At 58.7% G+C, this 24154-nt stretch overlaps 1 protein-coding gene across 6 annotated transcripts in view; it reads left to right on the forward strand.

The window, feature by feature from the left end:
* Nucleotides 1–24154, forward strand: part of Prdm16 (PR/SET domain 16) — a 307066-nt gene that overhangs the window by 243077 nt on the left and 39835 nt on the right. For all 6 annotated transcript variants that reach the window (XM_071617269.1, XM_071617270.1, XM_071617271.1 and 3 more), the window contains one exon: nucleotides 20796–20930. In XM_071617269.1, coding sequence (XP_071473370.1) covers nucleotides 20796–20930 — 135 coding nt within the window. The remainder of the gene's footprint in view (nucleotides 1–20795; nucleotides 20931–24154) is intronic.

The following is a 24154-nucleotide window of genomic DNA, read 5'->3' on the forward strand; positions in this document are numbered from 1 at the left end:
GGTGGAGTGCCACCTCATCCCAAGTCTCCACAGTCATCGTGCGATGGTCAGGCCAGGGGGAGGCCTGCCCCCAAACCATCTCCAGGGAATGGACGTCGGTGGCACTGCCAGCCTTGAGGAGTGGAGGGACGGCCACAGCTGTCATCAATCTTGGGTCCTCCCACAGCCGGTCTGCGAGCAGAGTCTGTCACTACTGCAGTCCCCAGTAGACAGACAGACAGACAGGTTTTAAGTGCAGAGTTGTTTTCTAAGTACAGAAAATCGGGGTCCACAGCCAGGCCGGGCCCCTCCCTTCATGCTGGCTCTGGGTTCACAGAAACAGCCGTCCTGACCTCCTCGGATTCCTCAGGGCGTCCCCTGGGCCGGGGCCCAGGAAGAGGCACCACCCTGCCCCACTCGAGGGCCCCAGTCAGAAGCGCCGCCGCAGCCCCAGTGCCGCCGTCCGCTCCATCTGCAACGCATCTCTGCGCAGTTACTGTGCGGCTCGGGTTTCAGCCTCTGCTCCACCTGTCAGCGATGTTTATCCTCATCCACGCTCACACTCCTCTCCTCGGCCTCCTCTTAAAGGGTCTTTAGAAAGTTGTTGGCAGTCTTCACTTCTCTCCCCCTGGAAGAAACAGCTTCCCCTGTGTGCTCAGAGAACATGCAGGGTCTGTCCGTCAGCAGCCCAGAGCTGGAGGCACGGGGGCGGCCCAGCACACACAAGGTCCCCCGCGCCAAAGTGACGCTCACGTAGGAGCTGGCATCGGACATGGCTTCACACGTGTCCACTGTGCAGGCGCTGGGCAACGGTGCCACGGGCATGAGCAAGAGGCCCGGCCTGCCTCCTAGTTCGGTCCCTTCAGCCAGCTCAGTGGCCAGGGAGAAGAACAGCCAAGTGTGCTGGCCCCATGCACCCTACTAGCAGGCTACAGTCCTTGTCCCTTGCTGTCACATAGCTGAAAGCTCTGGTGAATGAATCAAACGCTGCTTTAATCTGTCATCCTGGACACGACTCTCTAATGATGACCATATGTGCAGAGCTTGTGTGTTACTGATCAGGGACTTCAGGCCAGGAGAGGGTCTCCTCTATAAGCTGCAGGCACCTGGATCCTGCGCCGACTCTTTGTTCCTGAATGGCAGGCTCGGCTCTGCTGGGACAGACGTCTCCATGGTCTGTGCCAGCCATGCGCACCTTCATCAAGCCACAGGTTCGCCCAGACCACGGGTCCCTCTCCGTCAGGGTCAACCAGGACCAGTGTGCTGTCTTTGGGCACCAGGACTGCCTCCAAGCCACCTCAGAGGCCAGGACAAGTATTTGAGAAGACACTGGCACAAAGTGTTGGGGACAGGCACCCACGGCTGCCTGGCTGCCAAACTGCTGTCCCCTCCACCACGCACGGAGCAGCAGAGCCAGGCACCGTCCTGAGGTCCTCCCTGGGTTCTCTGGGAGGGAGGGGGGAATCCACAGGGCCTCTGGACAGTGAGACAAGAGCGAACCTGGCCAAGCCACCGGGAGCAGGCTCCAGGCACCCCCAGAAGGCTTCCTGAGGACCGAGGTGACTGAAGAAGATGCAGGCTCATGGGGGCAAGGCAAGAGGGGCAAAGGAACTAAGGACCACGGTCATGACACCAGAGGTCCACAGGAGCTGGAGAGACAGCCCTCAGCTCCCAGCAAGACCCTCCCATCCTGTTGGAGCAGAGGCCACTCCGTGTCTCCAAAGGGGAACCTCCCGGGAGAGCCACCAAATGGAGCCAGATGTGCGGGTGCCCGGCTGCTGCAGGGGGGAGGGGCCCCGCTGGCCGGGGTGCTGCACGCTCTTCTCCGGCAGAGCCACTTGTGTGTGACGGAGCGAATACACGATGTAACAATCAGGGCAGTGTCTGCAGGACAGTGTTCCATTGAGCGGCCTGAAAGCCCTTCTGAAGTGGGGGCGGCCTCCGAGGAGGCACTCCTCACCCCACGGCTCAGCTCCACGGGGCGACGGCAGGACCTCAAGAGCCCCGGAGAGGCCCCGGGCGGCCTTGGAAGCACGCATCTGCTCTCACTGTCCTGGCTGTGGCCCCCCCACCCCGTCCCCAACTCCCAGCAGGGGCTGGAGACAGGGTCTCTGGACCTAAGGAAGCCATCTGCAGCCAGAGCCAACACTGAGCATGAAGTACCAAGACCCCTCCCCAGGGTCTGGCTGCTGGGGTGCCCTGCTTCACGCCAGCCGTGCAGAGCAGTCCCTTGGAGGCTGTGTGGGTCCCAAAGAAAGGGTGTTCCAAAGACAGACACCTTGTGCGTCTCCGGAGCAGTCCGAAGCCTACCCACCGTAACCCTGAACCTCCTCTGGGGAATAATAAGCCAAAACCCTACCAAACCAGAGGGGAACAGTCCTGGGCCTTTGGGAGGAAGACCCCAGTGTCTGGGTAAAGAGTGACCCGTCCACCTAGCACCGCCCCAGAGGGAGTATCTGTCTGCTGGCGGCAGCTCCCTGGACCATCTGGAAGTAGAGGAAGGCACCCCTCTGGACTCAGTCCCACCCCTGGCAGACTGCCCCCAACAAGCATGGAGCCCCCACCTGGTTTTGTCTTGGGTCAGCTCTGGGGACCTGGCCCTTCTTCTAGCAAATGCCCCGCCCAGTGTTTGTAGAGCAAGCCTCAGACTCTACTGAAAACCCTGAAACCAGCCGGGGCATGGTGACCAAGGGCTCATCACTGGCACCCCCAGAAGGCTTCCTGAGGACCGAGGTGACTGAAGAAGATGCAGGCTCATGGGGGCAAGGCAAGAGGGGCAAAGGAACTAAGGCCCAGAAGTCTCCACACCTGGGAGGTCGGGAGGCTCCCGGAAGGGAGAGAGATGGGCCAGGAGAGGCCAGGAGCACAGCAGGTGGGAACAGTGACAGAGAACGGGTGGGTTCGGATGGTCATCTGGAAGGCCAGTCTGCATCTCTCTGAGAAGCCACGCAGATGGTGGAGGACACCCACACTGTGGATGGCCGAGGTCATGGGAACGCCAGGAAGCAGGTGCCGTGGGGTTTGCAGGGGAAAATCTTGGAGGAGGATTCCCTGAATCAAGCCCTAACGAAGGAGGCCGCTCCTCACAGCCTCGTGGCTCTAACTTCTCTGGGACTACTTCCTGCTGATGTCCTAGGCTACTCCAGGGGTCAGGGACACACGGCCTACACAGCTTCCCTGCTGGCTGCTCTCGGCCAGCCCCCAGGGTCACCAGATATTTGCTCAGAGCTGAGCCCCCCTCCAGCTCAATGTCAGCTCAGGGTCATGCAACCTCATACCTAGGGACCAGTACACCACCCCTCCTCACTGCTCCCCGAGGAGCGAGAGGGACCCTGGGATCTGGGAGGCTGGCAGGCAAGGACCTCTCTGAAGGGGCCACCTGACCCTCAGCTGGGTCAGATGTCAGGTACAACTGTGGGACGTTGGGGCTGCAGGCTGCCATCTGCTGCCCGCCTCTCCCCCACAGAGCTGTGTCCCTTTCACACTGTGTTCACAGCAACACCCCACACCAAATGACCATGTCACATCATCCTTAATTAAACATTCCATGGGAAGGTACTCATCTCTGCGACCCTCCCACCTGCCGAGGGTCCAGGCCCTGGAATGCTCACGGCCAGAGGAATCTGGCCAGCTCCAAGGCCCTGGGGCTCCCAGGCGCTCTGCAGACTGTGTGGGCTGCTGTCTCCAGCAGGAGGCTGGCTTCCTAGGGTCCCCTCGTGTCACTCATAGATGTCTTCATTGCTGAGAACCGGTCGCAGCCTGGATCTCCTGAGTGTGAGATGCGAGGTTAGCTCTCTTGGCTCTGACCACCTCCCAAGCCCCGTGCGGCTGCCGAGGGGCACACAGCTCAGAGCTGCCCTTCTAGGCTCAGCCGCGCAGCGCTAACGGGCAGCTGTTTCCCACGGCACGACAGCCACCGTGAAGAAACACGCGGGAAGCCGAGATGTTAGGAGCAAAAGCCTCCCGAATAAGGAGGAGGAGGAAGAGGAATAGGAGGAAGGAGGAGGAGGAGGGAGAGAGACCCAACCCCAAACATAGGCACGGCAGCCCGGGCAGAGGGCCTGGCATGGCCCCCGCACTGCCCGGCATCGGGAACCGTGAAGAGGCCTGTGTACGCTTCTGTCCATGCTGTCCTCTCGCCGTGTGGCCCTGGGCATAAGAACTGGCGGTGAGGTGCACACAGTGCTCCCAGAGCTCTGTGCGCTGGCTCCCCACGTCCTGTGGGCATCTGGAAGAGCACGCCGTCCACCGCCAGCCCCACCCTGCCCTTGACAGCTGCGCTAGTTAATGCCGTGGGCCAGGAGCAACGCGGCCCCCGGGCAGGGCTGTCTGTGCTCAGGTGGTTTCAAGGTGTTGGGGGCCTTCCTGGCTTTGCCATCAAGTAGAGCCCCAGTGGCCCTGCCCAGCAGCCTCGTCTTGACCTGGTGCCTTACGGACCCAGACGTGCCTGGGATCGGCTACAGCCTCACGAGGCACCTGAAGGCTAATGTGAGCCCCTCACCCCAGTCAGCCCGGTGATGGCACTCTCCCCCTTCAGCTCAAGTCACCCCTCACCCTGGGTCCCCATCACCCACCCCACACTCCTGGCAACAGCCTAGTAATGACCCGCACGTGGCCCCTGGTGTGAGGGAAAAATTAAACCAGGATGGGTGACCACATGGCTGTTTGCTGCCCAGCAATTGCCTCCTCCCCACTTGGCTGCCTGGGGACAGATGGCCCCGTAGAAACAGAGCCAGAGAGTTGAATGATCAGGCCAGCCAGGGCGACCCGAGGTCTGCGGCCCAGGCCCTGTCTCTGAGCCCTGACGGGACACGCTTACTGCTTCAGAGGAAGCGGCATGTCTTGGGTGGCCCTGCTATTTCTGAGCCTGCATGTGTCACCAACAGGGCTGTGTGCTCTGCCCCTCTTCCCTACCCCAGCTCCGGCCAGGTCACCAGAACTTCCCCCGAGGAGATCCCAAGGAACACACCAGGGATCTCTAGGGAAACCCTGGTTCACCTGAGCCAGGGACCCACTTGTCCAGGGATCCAGGGCAACAACCTGGGTTCACGGGCATCAAGAAAAGGAGAGCTGGCCACAGGTCTCCCAGAGCTCTGCAGAGACCAGAGGACCGTGGGTGGCTGCTCAGGTGGGCACTGGCCTGGGGGTCCCATGCGCAGACAGCTCACCCTCAAGCTATGGCACTGAGAGTCACAAGTGGTTAGATGCTGTCTCCACCCTGGGTTGGGGGCCATCCGTCCCCTGAGGATCAGGGAGAGGAAAGGGTGTGTGTGGCTCTGTTTGGGAAGGAAGGAGAGGCACAGAGGAGGGGGGCTTCCTGGCTGTTCCTCCTTCTCATGACTGGGGCAGCAGCCTGAACTGCCGAGCCACTCGCCTCCTGCACTGGACCCGAAAGACTGGCCACTTTTCTAAGCTGTGGGTAACAGGGGTCCCATGATCTCCTGGCATCCTCCAAGTCAGACACTGGGGCACTCTGGGCAGCTGGTGGCCCCAGATGTCAGCCCTGATGTCAGCCACAGGCCAGAGGTGTCAGGCCCCAGTGCTGCTGCTGTACACACAGGTCATAAATACTGCCTAAGTGGCTCCTGTCACTTGACCGCAGCCTCATTTCCATTCCGCAGCAGCAGAAGGTGATTAATGAGAATTATCATTAGCACTAATCAGAGCCGTTTGGAGGAGGTGGGGGTGGAAGGAAATGCCCTTTGTGAGGCTGCGGAGCCCACTTCGAAGGGTGTGTGTGGCATGTGTGTGGAGGGGGGCACACGCTCCTGCCCTCGTGCACACAGGCACAGGACCAGGCTGTGGGGCTGGCCAGCGGGAGAGGGTCTGGGAAGATGGGGAGGAGGTGAGGATGAAAGTCGCCCGTCCTGTCTGAGGGGCCCTCACGAGGCCGTGGCCGCCCCGGCCTGCCGACAGCCCGAGAACACAGGCTTTGCACAGCTTGGCCCGGCTGGAATGAATTCTCTCCTGCCGCCAAACACGACCATGACTTAATGCGCTTGGCGGCTGCTCGCAGACTGGACGGGCTTGGCCAGAATTAAAACTGGGCTGTGGCTGAGGCCCTGACGGGAGGTGGGCATTCTCTGTGGGTTCCGTTTCCTCCTTCCCACCAGCGCGGCCCTGACCGCTGCCCGGGGCCTCCTCCTGCTGGGGACGCCCTCTCCCTCCTGGCCGAGGAAGTGGCCGCCCAGGGCCCTGCACCAGGCGTCCTGGCTGAGGGGGGGCCTGGAGTGGCTTCCAGATACAAAGTGTCCTTTTATTGGAAATATCAATCCAGAAAGGGGCTAGTAGTAAGCCGAGAATATTTGGATAAACTTGACAGCCCCAAAGACTGAAAAAAGACCTTTTGTTCCCCCCAAGAAGAAGGCTGCCGTCCCACCCTGGGCTCTTGGAGCAGCTCCAGAGAAAACTGAGGTCGGAGTAGAAAAATGATCAGGGCGTCTCGTGAAAGATCTGGACTCTCAGCCCAATGTTTATTATCATTTATTTTATTTTTTTATTAGAATGTGTGGTTAACATCCTATTGCGTAATACCAGACTGTAATCGTGTCCGCGAACACCGCGGCCAGCCTGCACAGCTCTGCTGGCGCACAAAGGGGACCTTGTGGCATTTGCGGGCGGCGGGGGGCTGCACATGTGTTATGTTTTGCTCGGCTTTGTTTTCGAGATGTCGATGACCCGTTTGCGAGGGTGTGAGCATCTTCTAGCGTTTGCACCCTGATCAGCGAAGAGGCTGCCGCGGCACGTCGTCTCAGTGCCAGGGAGGGTCCCCTCTCCATGCGGGGACAGGAAGCCACAAGTGTGGTGCGTGGTCATGGCTGGGAGGGGTCTCCCCAGCACAGAGGGGAGCTGACTGCAGGCTGTTTGCTGTGGCTGGGGGCTGGGCACCCCTAGAGACTGCCTTTCCACTGAACCCAAGCCTGAGGCACCAACAGTCTCAGGCTTCTGGGGAGACCCTGGGATATGATGGGTGGCAAGTCCTCGCACCTCCCCAGAAGAGCCAGGGCCAAAGATACACACCTAGCATGTGGCTCCTGGATTTCTTGCCAGAATCTCTGCCTCTGCTCTAGAACACGGTCGTCTCTTAGAACACGTGGGGGATTGGCTCCGGGATGCTCCCCAGGGACCCAAATCTGCAGTGTCCAGGTCCCTTACATGAAATGGCCTGGTATTTGCTCAGAACCCCTGCGTCGTCCCCCCACGGACGGCAGACCATCCCTAGAGGACCCGTAACACCCCAGACCCCCTCCATGTGGGACAGCGGCTGCTACACCGTGTTGTTCAGGGAATGATGGCGAGGAAGAAAGTCTGCTCACGTGCGGCGCAGATGCCGTAAGGGTTTCTGGAATGTTTTCAATCCCAGCTTCGTCGAATCCACGGACACAGAATCCAAGGCTAAGTAAAGCCAAAAAGTGGAGGAAGTATATTTTAAAGTAGTTACATATGAATTTATTTTTTGAACTGATAGGACTTAAACAAATTACTGGAACAGAGAGAGTACTTATGAAAAAGGTTACGATTCTGTTATAGTTTTCATTAAATTCTGTAAACGTTAATTTGGATATGAAATTGAAAAAACAAGCTCGTCTTCAAATCAAGGCACATGAGCACGATTCAAAGTGATTATTTTTATTTAAAAGATCATCTAAAGCTGGGTGTGGTGGCGCGTGCCTATGATCCCAGAGACTCAGGAGGTCAAGGCAGGGGGAGCCCAAGTCTGAGGTCAGGCTGGGTAATTAGTGAGACCTTGTCCTAAAACTAAAAATGAAAAGGGTTGGGGATGTGGCTCAATGGTAAAGTGCCCCTGGGTTCAATCCCCAGTGTTAAGGAAGGAAGGAAGAGAGGGAGGGAGGGAGAAAAGAAATCACTTAGAAATGCCAGTGTTCAGACAGGGAGAACGACAACAGTGACTTTAAAGTAAAGTGCTGCATGTGGAAAGAAAGAGGAGGTCCAGAAGAGGAGCGGGGGTCAGGACACTGTGCCTCTGACATGCCAGAGCCGAATCTCCCCAAAGAGTCCAAGAACCTTCTAGAAAACAGTCCATCCACCCCCTCCACCTGCTTTGTGACATTCCAGACCCACCAGGGACCACGGGGACCTCTTGTCCTTCCACAGCTGCCGAGGGCTGCCTGCTCAGGTCCCTGCCTGGACAGCGCTAGCAGTGGACTCCAGGATAGAAATCCCGGCTCAGGAGCCACTCCAGGTTCTGCTCTGACACCTCTCTCTGGAGGGAAGTTTGGGGACGAAGGCACAATGGTGGGGCTCTGGGTGGGACTGCCACTAGACCCAGAGATCCCCAAATTGAGCAGAGACCATTAGCCTTGCCTCTCCTTAAACTCATCTCCCCTGCTGCACCTGCTCCCCGATGGGGAAGGAGCCATCTTCGCACCGAGCCCCTCTTCTGGGGAGAGTTCAAGGCAGTCACCAGGGCAAGTGCCCCAACTCAGGACAGCCAGCGATGGCATACCTGCAAGCCACATCTGCTCTGATTCCGCAGGAGATGCCCTACCCATGGGCTTTTCTGCACATCCCAAGACGGTGGAGAAGCAGCACCCCCCGGAGCATGATCCCCCCTCCTGCTCCCGAGGGAGGACCAGGTCTGCTCCCATGTTTGTCTGATCAAAGGAAAAAGTGGAGTAGCAGAATCCCCAGAGAAAGGTGCTGATTCAAACGCTCCTTGGCCCCCAGTTTGATTTCTGGGTAATGGGCTACACTGTGCCCCTCTGCCCTGCAGCCCCTCCACTGGGTTGGTGGAAGCAGTTCGGGGTCACCGGCATCATGTGAATATGCTTGTGATCAGATGTTTAGTAGACCACTTTGATTCTATTCCCTGGGCTTGAGTGGATGTTGGAGTGAAGCTGGTGAAGGGGATCTAGGCAATGCCGCTGTGGGGGACGCATTTGGTCCCCTTGATGTATGTTGTCAACAATGACTAGCTGGGACACGGGAAAGAGGGACAGCTGCTGGTTGGTTCCACCCACGGCACAAGATTGATGTGGCCACACCTTTGTCTATGAATCATTTCAAACTTGCTGATTTGACCTGTCCTGCCCAGTTTGGGAAGGAAGTTGGCTTTCAGCCCCAAGAGAGACATCACTGGCTGAGCCCACATCCAAGGGTAGACCTAGCAGGCAAAACCATCACCAGGACCCAGGTGGCCGCTGGCTGGGACAACGCTACCCGAGAAGCTGATCTGACTTCCCTCTTGTCTTGGCTGCTGTACGTCCTGCAGCTGGGAAGGAGGGGGGGCGGGGCACTGGGTTCCAGTCAGTGGACCCTGGGGCTCATCCTCACTCTACAGTTGGGCTCTAGGACCCCTGAAGACATCAGACATTCTGGAAAGCAGGGTCATCACCACAGACCACTTGGAGGAAGAGCACGTTCTGTCTCTGCAGAGCCAAAGCAAGCCCAGGGCCACATACCTGGGAGAAGCTGGAGTTGGCCATGTGCAGTGCCTCCCAAGCCAACCCTGTCTGCACCAAGACTCCCTTGCCAATGACCATTTTTGTACTTTGAAGAGCAGCGAGAGCCGTTTCTTGTGGGGATTGGCAAGGTATTTGCTTGGACTTGGTCTGTTGAGATTTGAGCTATTTGCAAGAGCTGACCTCAAAGCATCAGGCTGATATGGAAGGCGGTGAGTCACCAGGCTACCCTGCACTGAGGAGAAGGAAGAGGGATGGGCTCTCGGGGATGGAGTGAGTGGCAGGGAAGGCACCAAAAATAACCTGGCCACCCGCCAGGCCTTTGCTAGGCACCCACTGTGTGCCAGGACCCACCTGCCAGCCACAGCTTCTGCTCTGGAGAAACAGGCCACCCCAGGAAACATCACAGCCATGACACTGTCCTCAGGACAGTGACTCTGTAACACCAGCCCAGGAAGAACTGCAGCTGGGATTCCCACAGTGAGGGTCTGCAGCTCCTTCGGCAGAACACAGGGAGGGATTAGAAGGAAAAAGGCCCGGACCAGAAAGAGAGAAAGACCAGTGGACACAGGAGACATGGGGAGTAGTCAGGGCTGTTCTTGGTTGTCTTCAAGTGCCGTGATCCATTCATTTGTTTCCCACATGTTCACACTGTCTTCCTGGCTCTGAGAAACAACCAAATGAACACTTGAGGTCCTTGCCATCTGTGAGGGGGAAGTGAGGCAGGCCATCATCATGGCCAGAGTATGCCATGTGATGAGGATCCTATTGGTGGGATATCAACTTAGATCTCACTGTGGGAGCTAGAAAGGTTATGGGGGACACTGCCTCTCCTCCAGCCAGCCAGCCACTTATCCACACTTCTGTAATCTGTCCATTCAACATCCATCCGTTCACCCATCCATCTACCATCCATCTATCCACCATCCATCCATCCATCCATCCATTTATCCACCCATCCATCCATCATTCATCTAGTATCCATCCATCCACCACTCATTATTCACCCACAATCCATCCAAAATGCATTCACCCACTCATCTATTCATCATTAATCCATCCATCCATCCACCCATCCATTCTCCGTCGACCATCCATCATCTACCCATTCATCCATCCATCCATTCAACATCCACTCATCCATATATCACCCATTCAACATCCATCCATTTACCCATCCACCTGCCATCCATCCATTCCTCTATCTACTATCAATCTGTTCACCACCCACCCATCCAACATCCATTCACTCACTCATCCATTTATCTATCCATCATCTATCCAACATCGATCTATTCACCCATCTTTCATCCACCATCCATCCATCTACCATCCAGCCAGCCAGCCATCCATCCAAATATATTCACTCATTTGTGCATTCATCTGTCCATCATCTACTCAACACTCATCCAATCCACTCATCCATCCACCATCTATCCATCCATGCACATACCCATCCATCCATTCATCCACCCATCTATCTTCTCATGGAGACCTTTAGTGAGTCTCAATGGACACTCGTTTCAGGCTAGGCTCTGGGAAAATTCTGGCTACCCTCGGCCCATCCTCAAGCAGAGGAGAGATTACCAGGAGAGGACAATTGGTATGTGTGATGCTGGTCCTGACAGTATGAAAGCAGCCAGGAGGGCAGCCATACCTGCTGCCCAGTCTGTCCATCCCTTTTTGCTGTGTGACCTCCGGCCAATCACTAAAGTCCTTTCTGCCTCAGTTTCCTCATCTGCAAATGTGGAAGAAACAGTGGCTGCCCTGGGGTGGATGTGAGCATTCTGTCACTCGGTGACAGGTCTCAGTGACCATGCTCAGCTGGAGCAGTGTGGGCCACAGCATCTGCAACCTCTGGGGGGTGCAGAGGAATGGCGCCCTCCTCCTGCCCAACAGTGAGCTGGGAGAGCCCCCAGGACAGGCACGGTGGGCCTGGGTTCTGTACATGGCTGCCCTCTCTAGGAAATAACGGGGGGGGAACTTGGAGCCGCGTCCAGCTGAGTTCTGGTTCTCCTGAAGGTCCATTTGGAAGCCCCTTCCCATGTGAAGCCTGTATCAGGGACACACGAGAGGGTATGAGGGTCGGGAGCCTCCCTGTGGTTGTGTGCCAAGTCCCACTGGGCACCTGGCAAGTCCCACTGGGTCCCTGGTGGGCTCCTCATCCTGCTACTCAGCTGCCACTCAGTTTTTGTCCAGCAAAGCTGAGGCCCTGCTGCCATGGTGCCCAGGACCCCACATGCTGCTATATTTAGAAGCCTCTGCCAGTGACATTGGCTTAGCTGGTTGCAGGGGACTCCTCCAGCATCCGCTGTGGGGGTGGCCAGGTCTGCAAGCTCTGCAGTTTGTCACCATCTAAGAAGCAGAAAAAGGTTACGAGTGTGACACTCCCAGGACCTCGCCCGCCCCCCGCGGGGGGTGGCTTCCTGTGGCAGCCCTGGCCCCGCGTACCCTGAGCAGGGGCGCAGCCACAAGCATTTGGTTTGGGGTTGTGGGACCTTTTCTTATTAATCTTCTTTATGATCAAAAACCAAACCAAAGCAAAAGCATCTCACTTCATAATGTCAGGGCTGAGTGCTGGGTGCCAGCTCCAGGCACAGGGCCGCCCGCTCCCCGCCTGACCGCACGCAGGCTCCAGTGTGAACTACTGATGGGCCCTTGGTGTCTGCACCCTCAGGAGAAGCAGAAACGGCCCTGTGTCCCTCCCTCCCCCGGGCCTGGGCCAGGGCTCTGGGCCTCACCCAAGACCTGCTGGTGGTGGGGGACAGGGGACAGGACAGGCCATACTATGGACACTGCACACTGGGGAAATACTTTGCAAACCATCTGGGGACCTGGAGGATGCTCCAAGGGTAGCCGTTGCCAGAGCAGATTGCCTGGACACTGCTGTGGTGGTGGCTTGGGGCATTAAACTCTGGGTGGAGTCTGCCAAGAGCAGCAGGACCAGAGGTGGGCAGCAGTGGGTGGGCCGAGCTCAGCCACATTCAAGAGGCTTCTGGAGAGGGCTTTTGTTGTAGCAGGCAGACGACTTGCCTTGGGCTCTCCCAAAGCAGTGCCTACAGGGGGTGAGACAGGGTGGACAGAGCCAGCCCTGGACCCTGCAGGACCCCCCTGAGCAAGCAGACCCTGCGGCTCCAGCAGCCTCCGCAGCAGTCAGGAGTGGTGTGTTCTGTGCAGGCTCTTTCATGGGCCCCCAAGCCCTTATTCTGACCCCGTTGTCCACACAGCAGCGAAAATCCCATCTATGCCCACACAAAATGCCCCCAGAGAGCAAAAAAGAAGCTCAAGGGGCCCTGAGTGACCAGGACTCGACTCACCCAGGTGGCCCTCCCCCCAGGCTGACCGCAGTAGGGACTCAGGATGTCCTCCTGGGGTGGTAGGCAAGTGAGCAGTCCAGTGGAAAGGCCACAGGGTGAGTGAGGAACAAGCCCCTGGCACCTGCCTCCTGCCGCGTCCCTGGCCACCCCTGTGGACATGGGCCAGTCCCAAGATGCCCTGTCGGAGGCTGTCTGCAGAGAGTGGTCAGAGCTGATAGAGGCTGGAGCTCTTTGCTGGCATCAACAAGTCACCCAAATAGTTTTTGCTTTGAATTCTGGGTGTAGTGGGACCCACTTGTGACCTGCTGGGCTTTCTCACGTGTGTAAGGCTAGTGTGAGCGGCAAGAAGCGTTTTCATAGGAGACGTGTAAGTTGGTCCTGTGGGCATCCTGGGTACCGTGCTCAGATTCACCAGAATAAAACAGTTCAGAGAAGCATTCTGACAAAAGTAGACTGGCTATTTTGCGTATACAAGATCATGAAGTGACCCCAGGGAAAGGACGGTGGTGGGGGCTCTCACTGCACAACACTGGTAGGGGAGCCACTCCTCCTCCTGGCCAGAGGTGGCCTGAGGGAGTGTGGTAGAATGGTCAGTGCTGGGCATGGCTCGGGAGCTCTGAGTATTGCCATGGCCTGGGGGGCTTCTCAATATTACCGCTGCCTCAACCTCCTCCCCTGGAAAGTAGACCTGCCCATCATCATGACAAGACCCTTCTCTACCTGTTACACATCTCAAAGAGAGACTGGCACAGCCGGCGATGGCCCCAGTCAGCTCATCTGACTGTCATACATCATGCCTTGGGGGACGTGTCCAAGACCTAGAACCCACGGCAGAAACCCAGGCTCGAGCAGCCTCCATGGCAGAACGTGGACTCCGTGACTTGTTTCCAGCAAGGTGGCCGAAGGCCCAGACCTCCTGGGCACACTTGCCTTTGGGGCACAGGCTGTGACAGCTGTCCACCACTCAGTAGGAGGGTCCTGGACTCCCGTCAACTGGCCCCAGGCTCAGCAGGCACCTAGAATGGGCCCAGTTCTGTGAAGAGCCCCTGGCCCCACCCAGGAGTCTCTCCAGTGACAGCGGGGTTTCACTAGGGGACCGACCCTCTAACCTGGGTGTCAGGGGGAGCTCCCCACCGCACCCAGGGTAGAGGGGACCCCCCCTCCAGGCAGGGCTGGACACACAGGGTTCCGTCCTGGATGCCGTCAGCAGGCTCTCCGGGCGACGCAGGCGCTCCTCGGAGCTCACCACGCGGACAGCACCTCCAGCCGTCGGAAAGCAGAAGCCCCTAGTGTCCAAGGGGCAGTGAGGCAGGACCCCAGGGGGGCCACATTGGTTGGGAATGGCTGTCAGGGCTGGCCCCTGGAGGAGGGGACAGCCTCTAAGGCCTCCTTGTCACCCCCCAGTTTGCACTCAGCACCTCTGGCGGGTCTCGTCCACCCCGCTGGCTGCCAGTGCAGGTATCTGCCTGCTGGTCCCAGTTTCAACAGACCCTGTTTCTCCTGGCCATTGTCCATCACCCCAAGAGGTCTCTGCACTCACACGGGTCTGTATCGTATTCCTGTCTCACTGGGTCAGGGAGCACCACGTCAAACTCCAGTTTGCCCCTTTATTTCCAATGGGTCAAGAACCACGGACCTGCCACCACGGACAAGCCACGTGCTACGGAGGAAGCCCTGCCCCCAAGATGCCTCACTGAGGCCACAGGGGCACGATGGCAGGGCAGAGTGTGGGGACACCCTGGAACATGCTTCTGTTCAGGCCACAGGAAGGGCCTGAGATCCAGCTGCAGCAGGTGGCGAGAGGCAGCCCTTGAGGCCCCAGATTCGCACAGCCCCCCCCCTTCTTGGCCCCCTCTGCTGTTTACCTGAGATCCGGGCGTGGCTCAGGTGATGCACACAGTCAGACCGCTGCCCACCTTCTGCTATTCAGCAAAGTTCATAGATGGCGGGCCTCTCCCTGCCAGGTGTAGCCCCAGCCCAGGGGGGAGGGAGAGGTGCAGGTGGCTCACCTAGAAAAGATGGAGGGGACCTAATGGCCAGAGGAGGAGGAGGAGGCCCCAGGGCGCAGGCTCGGGAACTCAGCATTGGGGGGCGCACAGGGTGTCACCCTGGTAGCTCCCTGGCACCCAGAGTCTGAGAATTTGTGGGAGTGATCCGTGAGCCCTGAGATGCTTACACAGCACCCCAGAGTCTGAGGATTTGGGAGGAGAGTGTCTGAGAACCCCAAGGTGTTCACGTGCTTTTTGGGGTCTGATTTCTGGTCGGTGGTTTCCATCAAATCGGGTACAGGATTTGGAGGCTCTTTTTCCGACATGTGTACTTCTTGGCCTGGCTTTGGGTAAAGAGGCTCTTCCCACACTAACTCAGATGCAAAGCCAACGCCTTCGCGGTCAGCAGACCCTCACCATCAGACAGCAGGCCCCTCCTTGCAGCATCTGAATCCAAGGCCTGGGACCCTGGCCTTCCCTCCCCTGCACATACCACGGCCCTGGGAACTCTTCAGTGGAGACCAAGGTCACCTGGGGCCTAGGAGGCACAGCCAGCTTCCTCTAGGAGTGGGCCCCAGCAAAGTGCCCTCTCTCTTTCCCTTCCCCTCCCCTCCCTCTTTCTCACCCATCCCTCTGCCATCCCCCTCCTCTCAGCCCCAGCAAGTGGGCCCCAGGCCTGCTGACCCCACCGCCAGGACTCCCGTGAGCTTTGCAGCCCTGCCCTGCCAGCCGAGTTTCTCCTTCACTTGATCATGTCACCACCAAGCCCTTGAGAGTCAGGATGGGGATTGATGAGCTCGTCCGGGCTCTGCGTCCACACTGGACAGAGGTGTTTCCAGAATGCCTTTCCCTCCTCCTTCCGTCACAAGAATGGACTCTCTGTTTCATCTGCTATGGTTGCCATAAGTCGTAATCCGTGTGTGCGCCCGTGCCCGTTTGCACAAGCATGCGGGTGCCGTGTGTGTGTGCACCGACCGTCAGGAAAGGAGCCACCAGGCCTAGCACCCAGGCCGTTGCTTTGAATCACCTTGGGGTCCTTCAAGGAGGGGTCAGGGTGAGAAGCAGAGCTTCCCCTGCTTCCCACTCATCCTGGCCATCAGGCAGACGCGATGCTGCTGGCCCCTGAGAGGGTGGTGTAGCCACGGCACTCAGGACACAGGCCGAGGGTGGACACGGGGCCTTGCTCCTCCCGCATGCTCAGAATCCATCAGGCGAGCTGACGGCAGACGCCTCAGGTCCTGGCTGCACACGCCCCGGAGGGCCAGCCGTTGGCCATGCCCATTAAATGTGAAAGAGCCAGCCCAGCGGAGGGCCACAGCTAGAGGCACAGGAAACCTCAAATGACGTGCGAAAAACATCGTCAAGGTTAAGAGAACTTTCCATCCCTTCGCTTCATAACTCAGCATTTCTGATGGGGGAGATTTATGAGCTGGGGGAGCTGGCAGCGGGTTGGGGGTCCTGGGAGGCCAGGTGGGGGTGAGCGGGCAAGAGGGCGGCTTCATTTGGAGGGTCTGGGATTCCCGAGGCTCAGCCCCAAACAGCCCAAGAATAGGCTTTCGGGTGGCTGCCTGGACAGGGGGCCAGATTCCAAATCAGGAGGGAGGCTCAGTCCTGCTGCCACATCAGCCGCCAAGCAGTGGTCACTAAAGCTGACCAGGGGACCCCATGGCTGGGTTGCCTCCCTCCTTCCCACCCCACGTCTCGTGTGTGAGCAGAACCAAGCACCTACCTCCTCCATCCTCTCTCCCACCCAGTTCTGGTCTTCATCTACCTCCTGTGAGGCCCAAATGACCCTGAAACTGTCACAGATAAATGACCTCATGTGGAGCTTAGGCCCAGGCAGTGGTCTGGCTTCTGGGCATGGCTGGACGTGCCTGCCCCAGCGGGAGGGCAGTGGGCTTCCCTGCCCAGGACGGGTAGGCACCGCTGGCGTCAGAGCCTCGGTGCAGACCACGCTTGGCCAGGTGAAGGGTCCCTCTGGGCGGCGCGCGGCCCCCTCACCTCCCCCACCAGGCCTCCTCTTCCCTGTCCTTCCTTGCAATAGCACCAGAGTCCAGTTGGCCCCATCAGAGGCTACTGGGGCCCTGAGGTTCACCACACCGAGGACTGGGGACAGGGCTCTGTCACTGTGGGTACTGGTGAGTCTTGCCCCCAAGGCAGCAGAACCCACTGGGCCTGCTCTGGATTCCAGAGCACGGAGAATCCTATGACTCCCTCAGTGGGGCACAGAAACTGTCTCTCTGGTGGTTCTCGAATGGCCTCCAGAGCAGTCTAGGTTGGAGGGGAGCAGGCGGTCCAGGGCTCAGCCTGGGTGCAGAGCTGAGCCCTGCGGCACGTATCCCCTCCCCTAACGTGGGGAAATACTGGGCAACTGCACTCTAATGTGCCCTCTCTGGAAGCCGAAATGGCCCAGGCCTGTTGATGCTCCAAACAGGAAGGCAGCCAGGAGCCAGGTCTCTGCAGCAGCCCCAGGCTAGGGCCGCCTTGGGCACATCCCCAGCTGGACAGAAAAGCTGCAGCCCAGGGCCCTGCCCCCACTCCTGCCCCTCCTGCGTCTGCCAGTATGCCCAGCTGGGCCCAGCAGTGCAGCTGTGGGGCTGGACTCCATGCTGGAAGGGGAACTGGCATCTCAGGTGAGGCCCAGCCACCGACCACTCACGCCCAGCCTCCAGTTCATCCACTGCTGGTCCAGGGCCTTGGGACAGGGGCTTCATGGGCATCCCCAGGGGGAAGGGTCAGCAGTTCACTCGGCTCCACTCAGGCACTGAGGCTCTCAGCCTCTGGACAAAAGGAGGTAACTAGCCCAGGGTGCCCACCCGGGGACAAACATCTTGAAGCTTTAAGAGCCACCAGAGAGTAGCTGTGCCCTGTAACAGTGCCAAGAGTCAAGGTCTGGGCAGCAGGCCTTCCAGACATGAGGACAGGCCTGGGAGACAGGAATGGCTAGAAGGATGGGCTCTCAGCCCCGAGAGTGGTGCCTGCCTGCAGGGTGGGAAAGGGCAGCTGGCACTGGGGGTCAGTGCCCTGGAGGACTCATTGGCTCTGGGATGTGGGTCTCTGCACCCAGGAAGGACAGAGGCACACCAGAGGCTCTGGATAGCGTCCCATGCAGAGCAGCTGGCCAGGTCCATGTTCACACACTCTCTAAGAGCTGCAGATGTTGGCTGGGGCGTGGAGACAGCTAGAAGGACACGGGGCTGTGTCCAGATCCCTGCAGGTGTCCCAGGAAGGAGGCCTGCTCTGTACAGTGGGGGATACCATGGGAAGGTGGGCAGCCCACCCACCAGGATGCCTAAGCATGCTGTGTGCTGGGTCCAGGAGCACAGTGCTGCGCTTCACCTACCTGCTGTCCAGGTCATGGAGGCCAAGAAGGGCTCGAGGGCTGTGTCCAACCATGGACTCCAGGAGACACCTGGGTGGTCACAGGGCCAGGTGGACCAGCCATCTGCCTCGGGTCCCTTCCCACAGGGGCTGACTGATCTCTTCCTGAAGCCTACTGGTCCCTGGGACCATGCTGCTGGCCCCACACGCACACACACACTGGCACACGCACACACTGGCACACGCACGCACGCTCCTGCATGCACACAGCTGGGTGCCAACAAGCTCCAGGCACTGAAAGCATCTTGGTCAGCCACAGCTAGCAACAGGGGTTGCCCTTGCAGGGACTTCTGGGGGAGGAGGCCCAGGCCTGGGACGCCAAGGCCAGGCCAGCCCCAGGGAGCCGACCAGCAGACCTCACAGAGCCAGGTGCAGCGGAGGCCCACAGGAGCTCCACCCCACAGTGGGGCAGGGAGGGTCCCTCTGTCTTGACCACTCCCCCCAGGGGCCAAGCAGAAGGCCGGGCTGCCCAACAGGTGGAAGGCCACTAACCCAGGCTGATGGCCTGGGTCTTCTTAGCGGCCTTCTTAGCGGTCTTCTTCATGTGACCTCATGTTTCACGTGAGGTCCTCAGTACCCCCACTCTGAGCCCTGAACGGACAGTGGTCACAGAACCCCCTGGACAAGGCCCAAGCCTTCCACGGGGCCCCTACAGAAAAAGGTGCAGGCCACACCCTTGTCCTGGAGCTGAGGGTCCTGCTCTTGGGAGGCATCCTGAGCCCCTCCTGGTCACTGGGCTCAGGGAGGAGTGTGGTTGGGGGCACAGGGTCATGTGCCCTTGTTCTCCAACAGGATGTGCCAACCTGGTGCTGAGCTGGCCTCCCCACCCCCTGTGTGCTCAGGGTCCAGCTCCTGCCAGAGTCCCTGGAGAAGAGGAGCAGGAGGCACAGACGCAGGGTTTGGGACCATGGGTCTCCGCGTTGCCTCTGGCTGCTGTTGACCTTTATGAAAATAGAACTTCAGTGAGTTCCAAAGACTCCCATGGCCCACAGGGGCTCAGAGACCCAGCAAGCGTCTGCTGGGCAGGGGAGTGTTGCGTACCAGGCCAGGGATCTGCACACTGGGGATGGACACTCAGCACCAGTGGTCAGGGGCATGGCCTCCTGGGGCTGGAGGGCAGGGACGGAGCACCCATCCCTTCTCTGCCCTCCTGCTCTCCCTACCCCATCCTGGCTGGCACAAGGCCTCAGAGATCTCAGAACCAAGGGCCCAGCCCCATTCCAGGTTGGCTGGGCCTGAGCATTTCCCCTCAGAGACTTGCAGCTTAAAGCACAGCGGCACCCCATGGGCTCCGGAGGGGCTGTGGTTGGGGGTGAATGGGGAGCCGTGCACAGACGGGCCCGACAGCAGGGCCATGCACCCCAGCAACACTGGTCCCTGCCACCTCCGGGGGTGGCACTTCCCCAACAACTCTGAAGCCAGGCAGGCCCAGGCCATCAGGAAGGATCCCCGCACTTATGGGGGCACCTCAATTATATTCAAAGCACCTGACTGTGGGTGGAAGTGGGCAGTGCAGGTGGACAGGCCCTTTCCCACATCCTACTCCTCACAACAGAGTACCTGGAGGACGTAGCTCGGGGGCTCAGGATTCTGGAGTCAGCATCCACGTCCCATGTGATGGCCACTGCCTCCTACCCCGACTCCCTGGGACCCCTTGGATTCCCGGTTCCCATCACCCCTGTCCACCTGGGCACACTGCCCACCTGAAACCTCCTGCATACCTGACATGCCTGTCTGTACATGCCTGGATACACCTGCCCACCAAGACACACCTGAACACCTGGGCACACCTGCACCCTAGGCCCGTACATACCTGCACACCTGGACTCAGCCTCTCTCCACATGATAGTGGCCTTATCCCTTGCCCGCCAGCCTCTCTCCCCCACTCCTGCCCTCGTATGTCCATGATGCTGCTGGTTCAGAGGCTCTGGACCCAGAACCTGAGGCCGGCACCGAACGGGCAGGGGAGGCCGGGAGGCTGGACTCAAGTGCAGCTGCCCCAGTGGCCAGCAGGTCAGCTCAGACCTTCTCCCATGAACGGTGCTCTCAGAGGCAAGACGGTGACACAGATCAGAAATCAAGCCTGAGAGGGTGCCACTTGCCTGTCAGGAGTGGGATTCAAAAGACAGCATCAGCAACACCAGAAAGCCAGGCCGGAGCAGGTGTCCTGGGAGTGTGGTGAGAGCCGGGCACTCGCCGCCACCGCTCGGCACCGGGAATGTTCCGATTTCAAGGAAACGGATGGTTTTCTGACTTCCAGGGCCATGTGCAGGCTGGTGTGAGCATGAGCACAGGGACGCAGGCACACACACTCGGTGACAGCACACACCCAGGCTCAGACACAGCTGCACCCCCAATGACACCTTTACCTTCAAAAGCGTTTTTTATTTTTTCCTAGCCCGACGCTCGGGCTGTCTTTAGCAGAGGACTCTGTTCTTAGACGCAGTGGCCTCTGCTTACTCACACCTGGGTCAGCCTTGCTGGGGAGATTGCCGTGCTGAGACCTGCTCGGTGAGAAAGGAAAAGGGTCCCCCGCCCCCAAGGTCGCCGGGCTCAGCAGCTGGGCCAAGCAGGGCCTGGCTGATAACCACGTGGCTGGCTGAGGCCGGTGCTCACGTGCTGTCCCCCTGAGCCTGCGGGGACAAGGCAGCGTGCAGCCCCGAGCACACTGGGTGCCTCTGACCTTCGGTTTGCTTCTTCCCTGGCAGATCTCTGAAGACCTGGGCAGCGAGAAGTTCTGCGTGGATGCCAGCCAGGTGGGGGCTGGCAGCTGGCTCAAGTACGTCCGTGTGGCATGCTCCTGTGATGACCAGAACCTCTCCATGTGTCAGATCAACGAGCAGGTAGGTCCAGGCTGTGCGCAGGGGCTCTGCCCCTCGGAGTTATCCTAGGGGACACGCTCCAGGGTGGATGGAGGTGCCTCGGTGAGGGACAGCTGAGCCCATGCCGGGGGCTTCTGTCCTGCTATGGGGCAGCTGCCTGACACTTGGCCAATGCTGGCTCTCTGGGGTGCTTAGCTGCCCTGGGACGCTCCCCTGGAGCCTTCAGTCAGCCATCTTGCCTGAGGCCAGCAGCACTGACAGCTGAAAGGTGGTGGCCTTGACAAGGGCAGCAGGGCAGGCAGGGTCCCAACCACAAGAGCCACGCTCCCTGCGGATGCTGCTGCCCACGAGACACGAGAGAGGTGGGAAGAGAGGCCAACCGCAGGAGCCCCGTCTGAACCCGGGTTTCACCAAGCTCTCCAGAAGGGTCAGCGCTGGCCAGCAGGAAGCTGCTGGGGCACCTCCCAGGCCAAGCCAGACTGAGACCCAGCCCCCTCCCAGAGCCCCAGCCTGCCGAGGGCTTGGCCTTGTTTTGACACGGTCCCTTCCCGCCAGGAGCAAGCCGGATGCCTCCTGAGCTGTGAGGTCCTCTCCCTGGCCCACAGGGGTGAGAAGCCCTTCCCTTCTGTTCCCAGCCCCGGGGCCAAGGGTCCTGCAGGCTTGTGGACCGTACCCAGGGCGGTCACCGAGGCCACGTGCCAGCTGGGAGTGGAGACGTGTGGCTTCTTGAGACTCCAGGAGGCCACCCATCCATGCTGGTCGCCACTTCCCCTGGCTTCACCTGGAGCTTGCAGGTGGGCTGGAGACCTCCACATCCAGCCAGGCCCAGCAGTGGCCTCCGTCCTGTGTTCCCACTGGGCTCCTCTGAGGTGCCGGACTCCCAGCCCCTTCCTGCAGGGCCATCTGCTTTGCCTGTCTTGGGGCTCTGAGGGAGATTTCATTTGCAAAATGAGGTCCTACGACTTTAAAAGACATTCGTGGAGACCTCTGTTAAAAGACAGAGGCCACATTCTTGTGTAGACCGTGCAGGCTGTTAAAGGCGCTTCAAGGCTCTTGACTCTGGAGAAATATTCTGTGTTAAGAAACAGCGCGGGAGACCTGGGCAGCCCCGGGCTGCCGAAGGTCCTTCCTCGTGGCTTGATCTCCCTTTGACTCAAGCTCGGTCTGGACCAAGCAGTGATTTTACCGGACACTGGACACCAGCTGGTTCCAAACAAGGGCGTGGATCCACCTCTCCACTAGGACTTCCGTGGCCTTTGGTTAGAACCCAAAGCTTTGAAAACAACTTTTCCTAACTGCAAATAATAATGATACAGAAATTGAGCAAAAGAATAACCGTGGACATTAAAACAGAACTTTAAAGGGGAGACCTTTCCTGCCTCCAGATGAAAGTGGAATGTGAGTGAGAAGGTTCAAGGCACCCAGAGCTCTGCTGAGCCCTCCTGGAGCAGGTCCGGGGACGCCCTGTGCTGGCTTGTCTGGAGGATGCCAAGGGGCAGCGGCCAGTGCACCCAGGCTGGCCAGGGCAGCATCTGTGAGACAGACCAGGTAGTGAAGGAGGCAGGCTCTTATATCGAGGGAATGAATGTTACTAGAACATCAAAATAAACCGAAGCAGAAAGGTGGGCAACTTGTGAGGCCAGCTCTGTAGAAACCAACCCTAAAGGGGAGGCGTCTTCAAAGCCCTGTCTTTATGGGGAATATCCAGGGACTCGTTTATTCTAGCTCCACACGGGCCTGTGTGGAACTGGCCCTGCAGCTCACTGTCCTTCCACTGTCAGGACCCGAGGACAGAATGACAGACCTGCCCTTTCCTGTTGGCCTTTGTTAGCCCCACCTCCGTCTCGGGACACTGCCGGCTCTGAAGCTCTGTGCTGGTGTGGGGCACTTACCAGGCTCTGGCACCTACCCCTCTCGACAGCGAAGCCCCTCCAACGCCCCTCTGCCTCCCAGGAGTGACTCTCCCTGCTTCAGGGCTGTGGGGGATCCACAGCCACACATTAGGGGCACTCGGGGTGTGCGGTTGACAAACACCACCCCTAATAGCCCACAGAAGTGGCTCCTCCTCCTGGGCATTTCCAGTGTGCCCAGGCCGAGGGAGACAGGAGCAATGACCCCTCACACTGCAGGCGTATGGGGCACCCGAGATCCCCTCCAGTGTCTCCCAGACTGCGCCTCGGAACTGGACAGACCACAGGGCAGTGGCCCCCGGAGCACAACGGAAGCAGGTACAGGTGACCTGCAGGGAGCTGCAGGGGACATTGGGTCCAAGAGCCATCCCGAAACCTCAGCTTGGAATTCCAGCAACCAAAGGCAGACGAACAGCTGGGGGATAGCAATTTCCAAACTATAATAATAAGAAAAGTCACTCCCCGGAACCCACAGACTCCCAATACATATTGGTTGGTTGAATGAAATGACTTTTGAAAACACCTTGGAAGGGAATAATAGATCTCAAACTGCGTGTTCAGTAGTGGTCAAAAGCAGAGCAGCTCTCTCCCAGGACAACGCGGCCTTGGCAGAAAGCACCTTGGTTTCCTGGTCCCTCGGGGACACACATTCCTTCAAAGTAGCCTGCTTTGACCCTCTGTGGAGCTAAAATAAAAACCCTCCTCAAATATTAACAACAAAAAAGGTTTTGAAGACAGGTTTCTCTTTAAGAAGGAAACGTCACACAATATTAGCGGAGTTTCTCAGATCTCCATGGTCCCAAGGCCTTCTACCAGGATTTCTGGACAATTACAGACACCACACACTGACTCCCACACCTACACACACACATGCATGCACACACACACACACACGTGAGCACACATACACATCCACGTGTGCACGGACAACACACACCCCACTACACACATGCACACACACACGTGAGCACACATACACATCCACGTGTGCACGGACAACACACACCCCACCTCCACTACAGCACAGACACTGGTGGAGGGAACCCATGACACGTAGGTTAGCAAGGCCTGAGCTTAGTTTCAAAGTTCAAGACACATGATCTCAGCCCCAATTTTCAGAAGATAAAGGAGCCAAACAACAAGAGGCTGTCACATCTTAACAGAAAGTTTGGAAGCTAAGTCCCCAGAGGAGATGTGGCCTCCAGATGCAGGGGAGCCTTCTGAACCGAGGACCAGGCTTTGTTCTCCACCTGAATCTCCTGCTGCTGGTGGTCAGGACGTGTAAACTTGGAAGCCTGGCCTCAGGGACTGCAGGAAGCCCTCAGAGGCCCTGCT

This window comes from Marmota flaviventris, chromosome 10 (genome assembly GCF_047511675.1).
Source record: "Marmota flaviventris isolate mMarFla1 chromosome 10, mMarFla1.hap1, whole genome shotgun sequence".
Taxonomy (NCBI): Eukaryota; Metazoa; Chordata; class Mammalia; order Rodentia; family Sciuridae; genus Marmota; species Marmota flaviventris.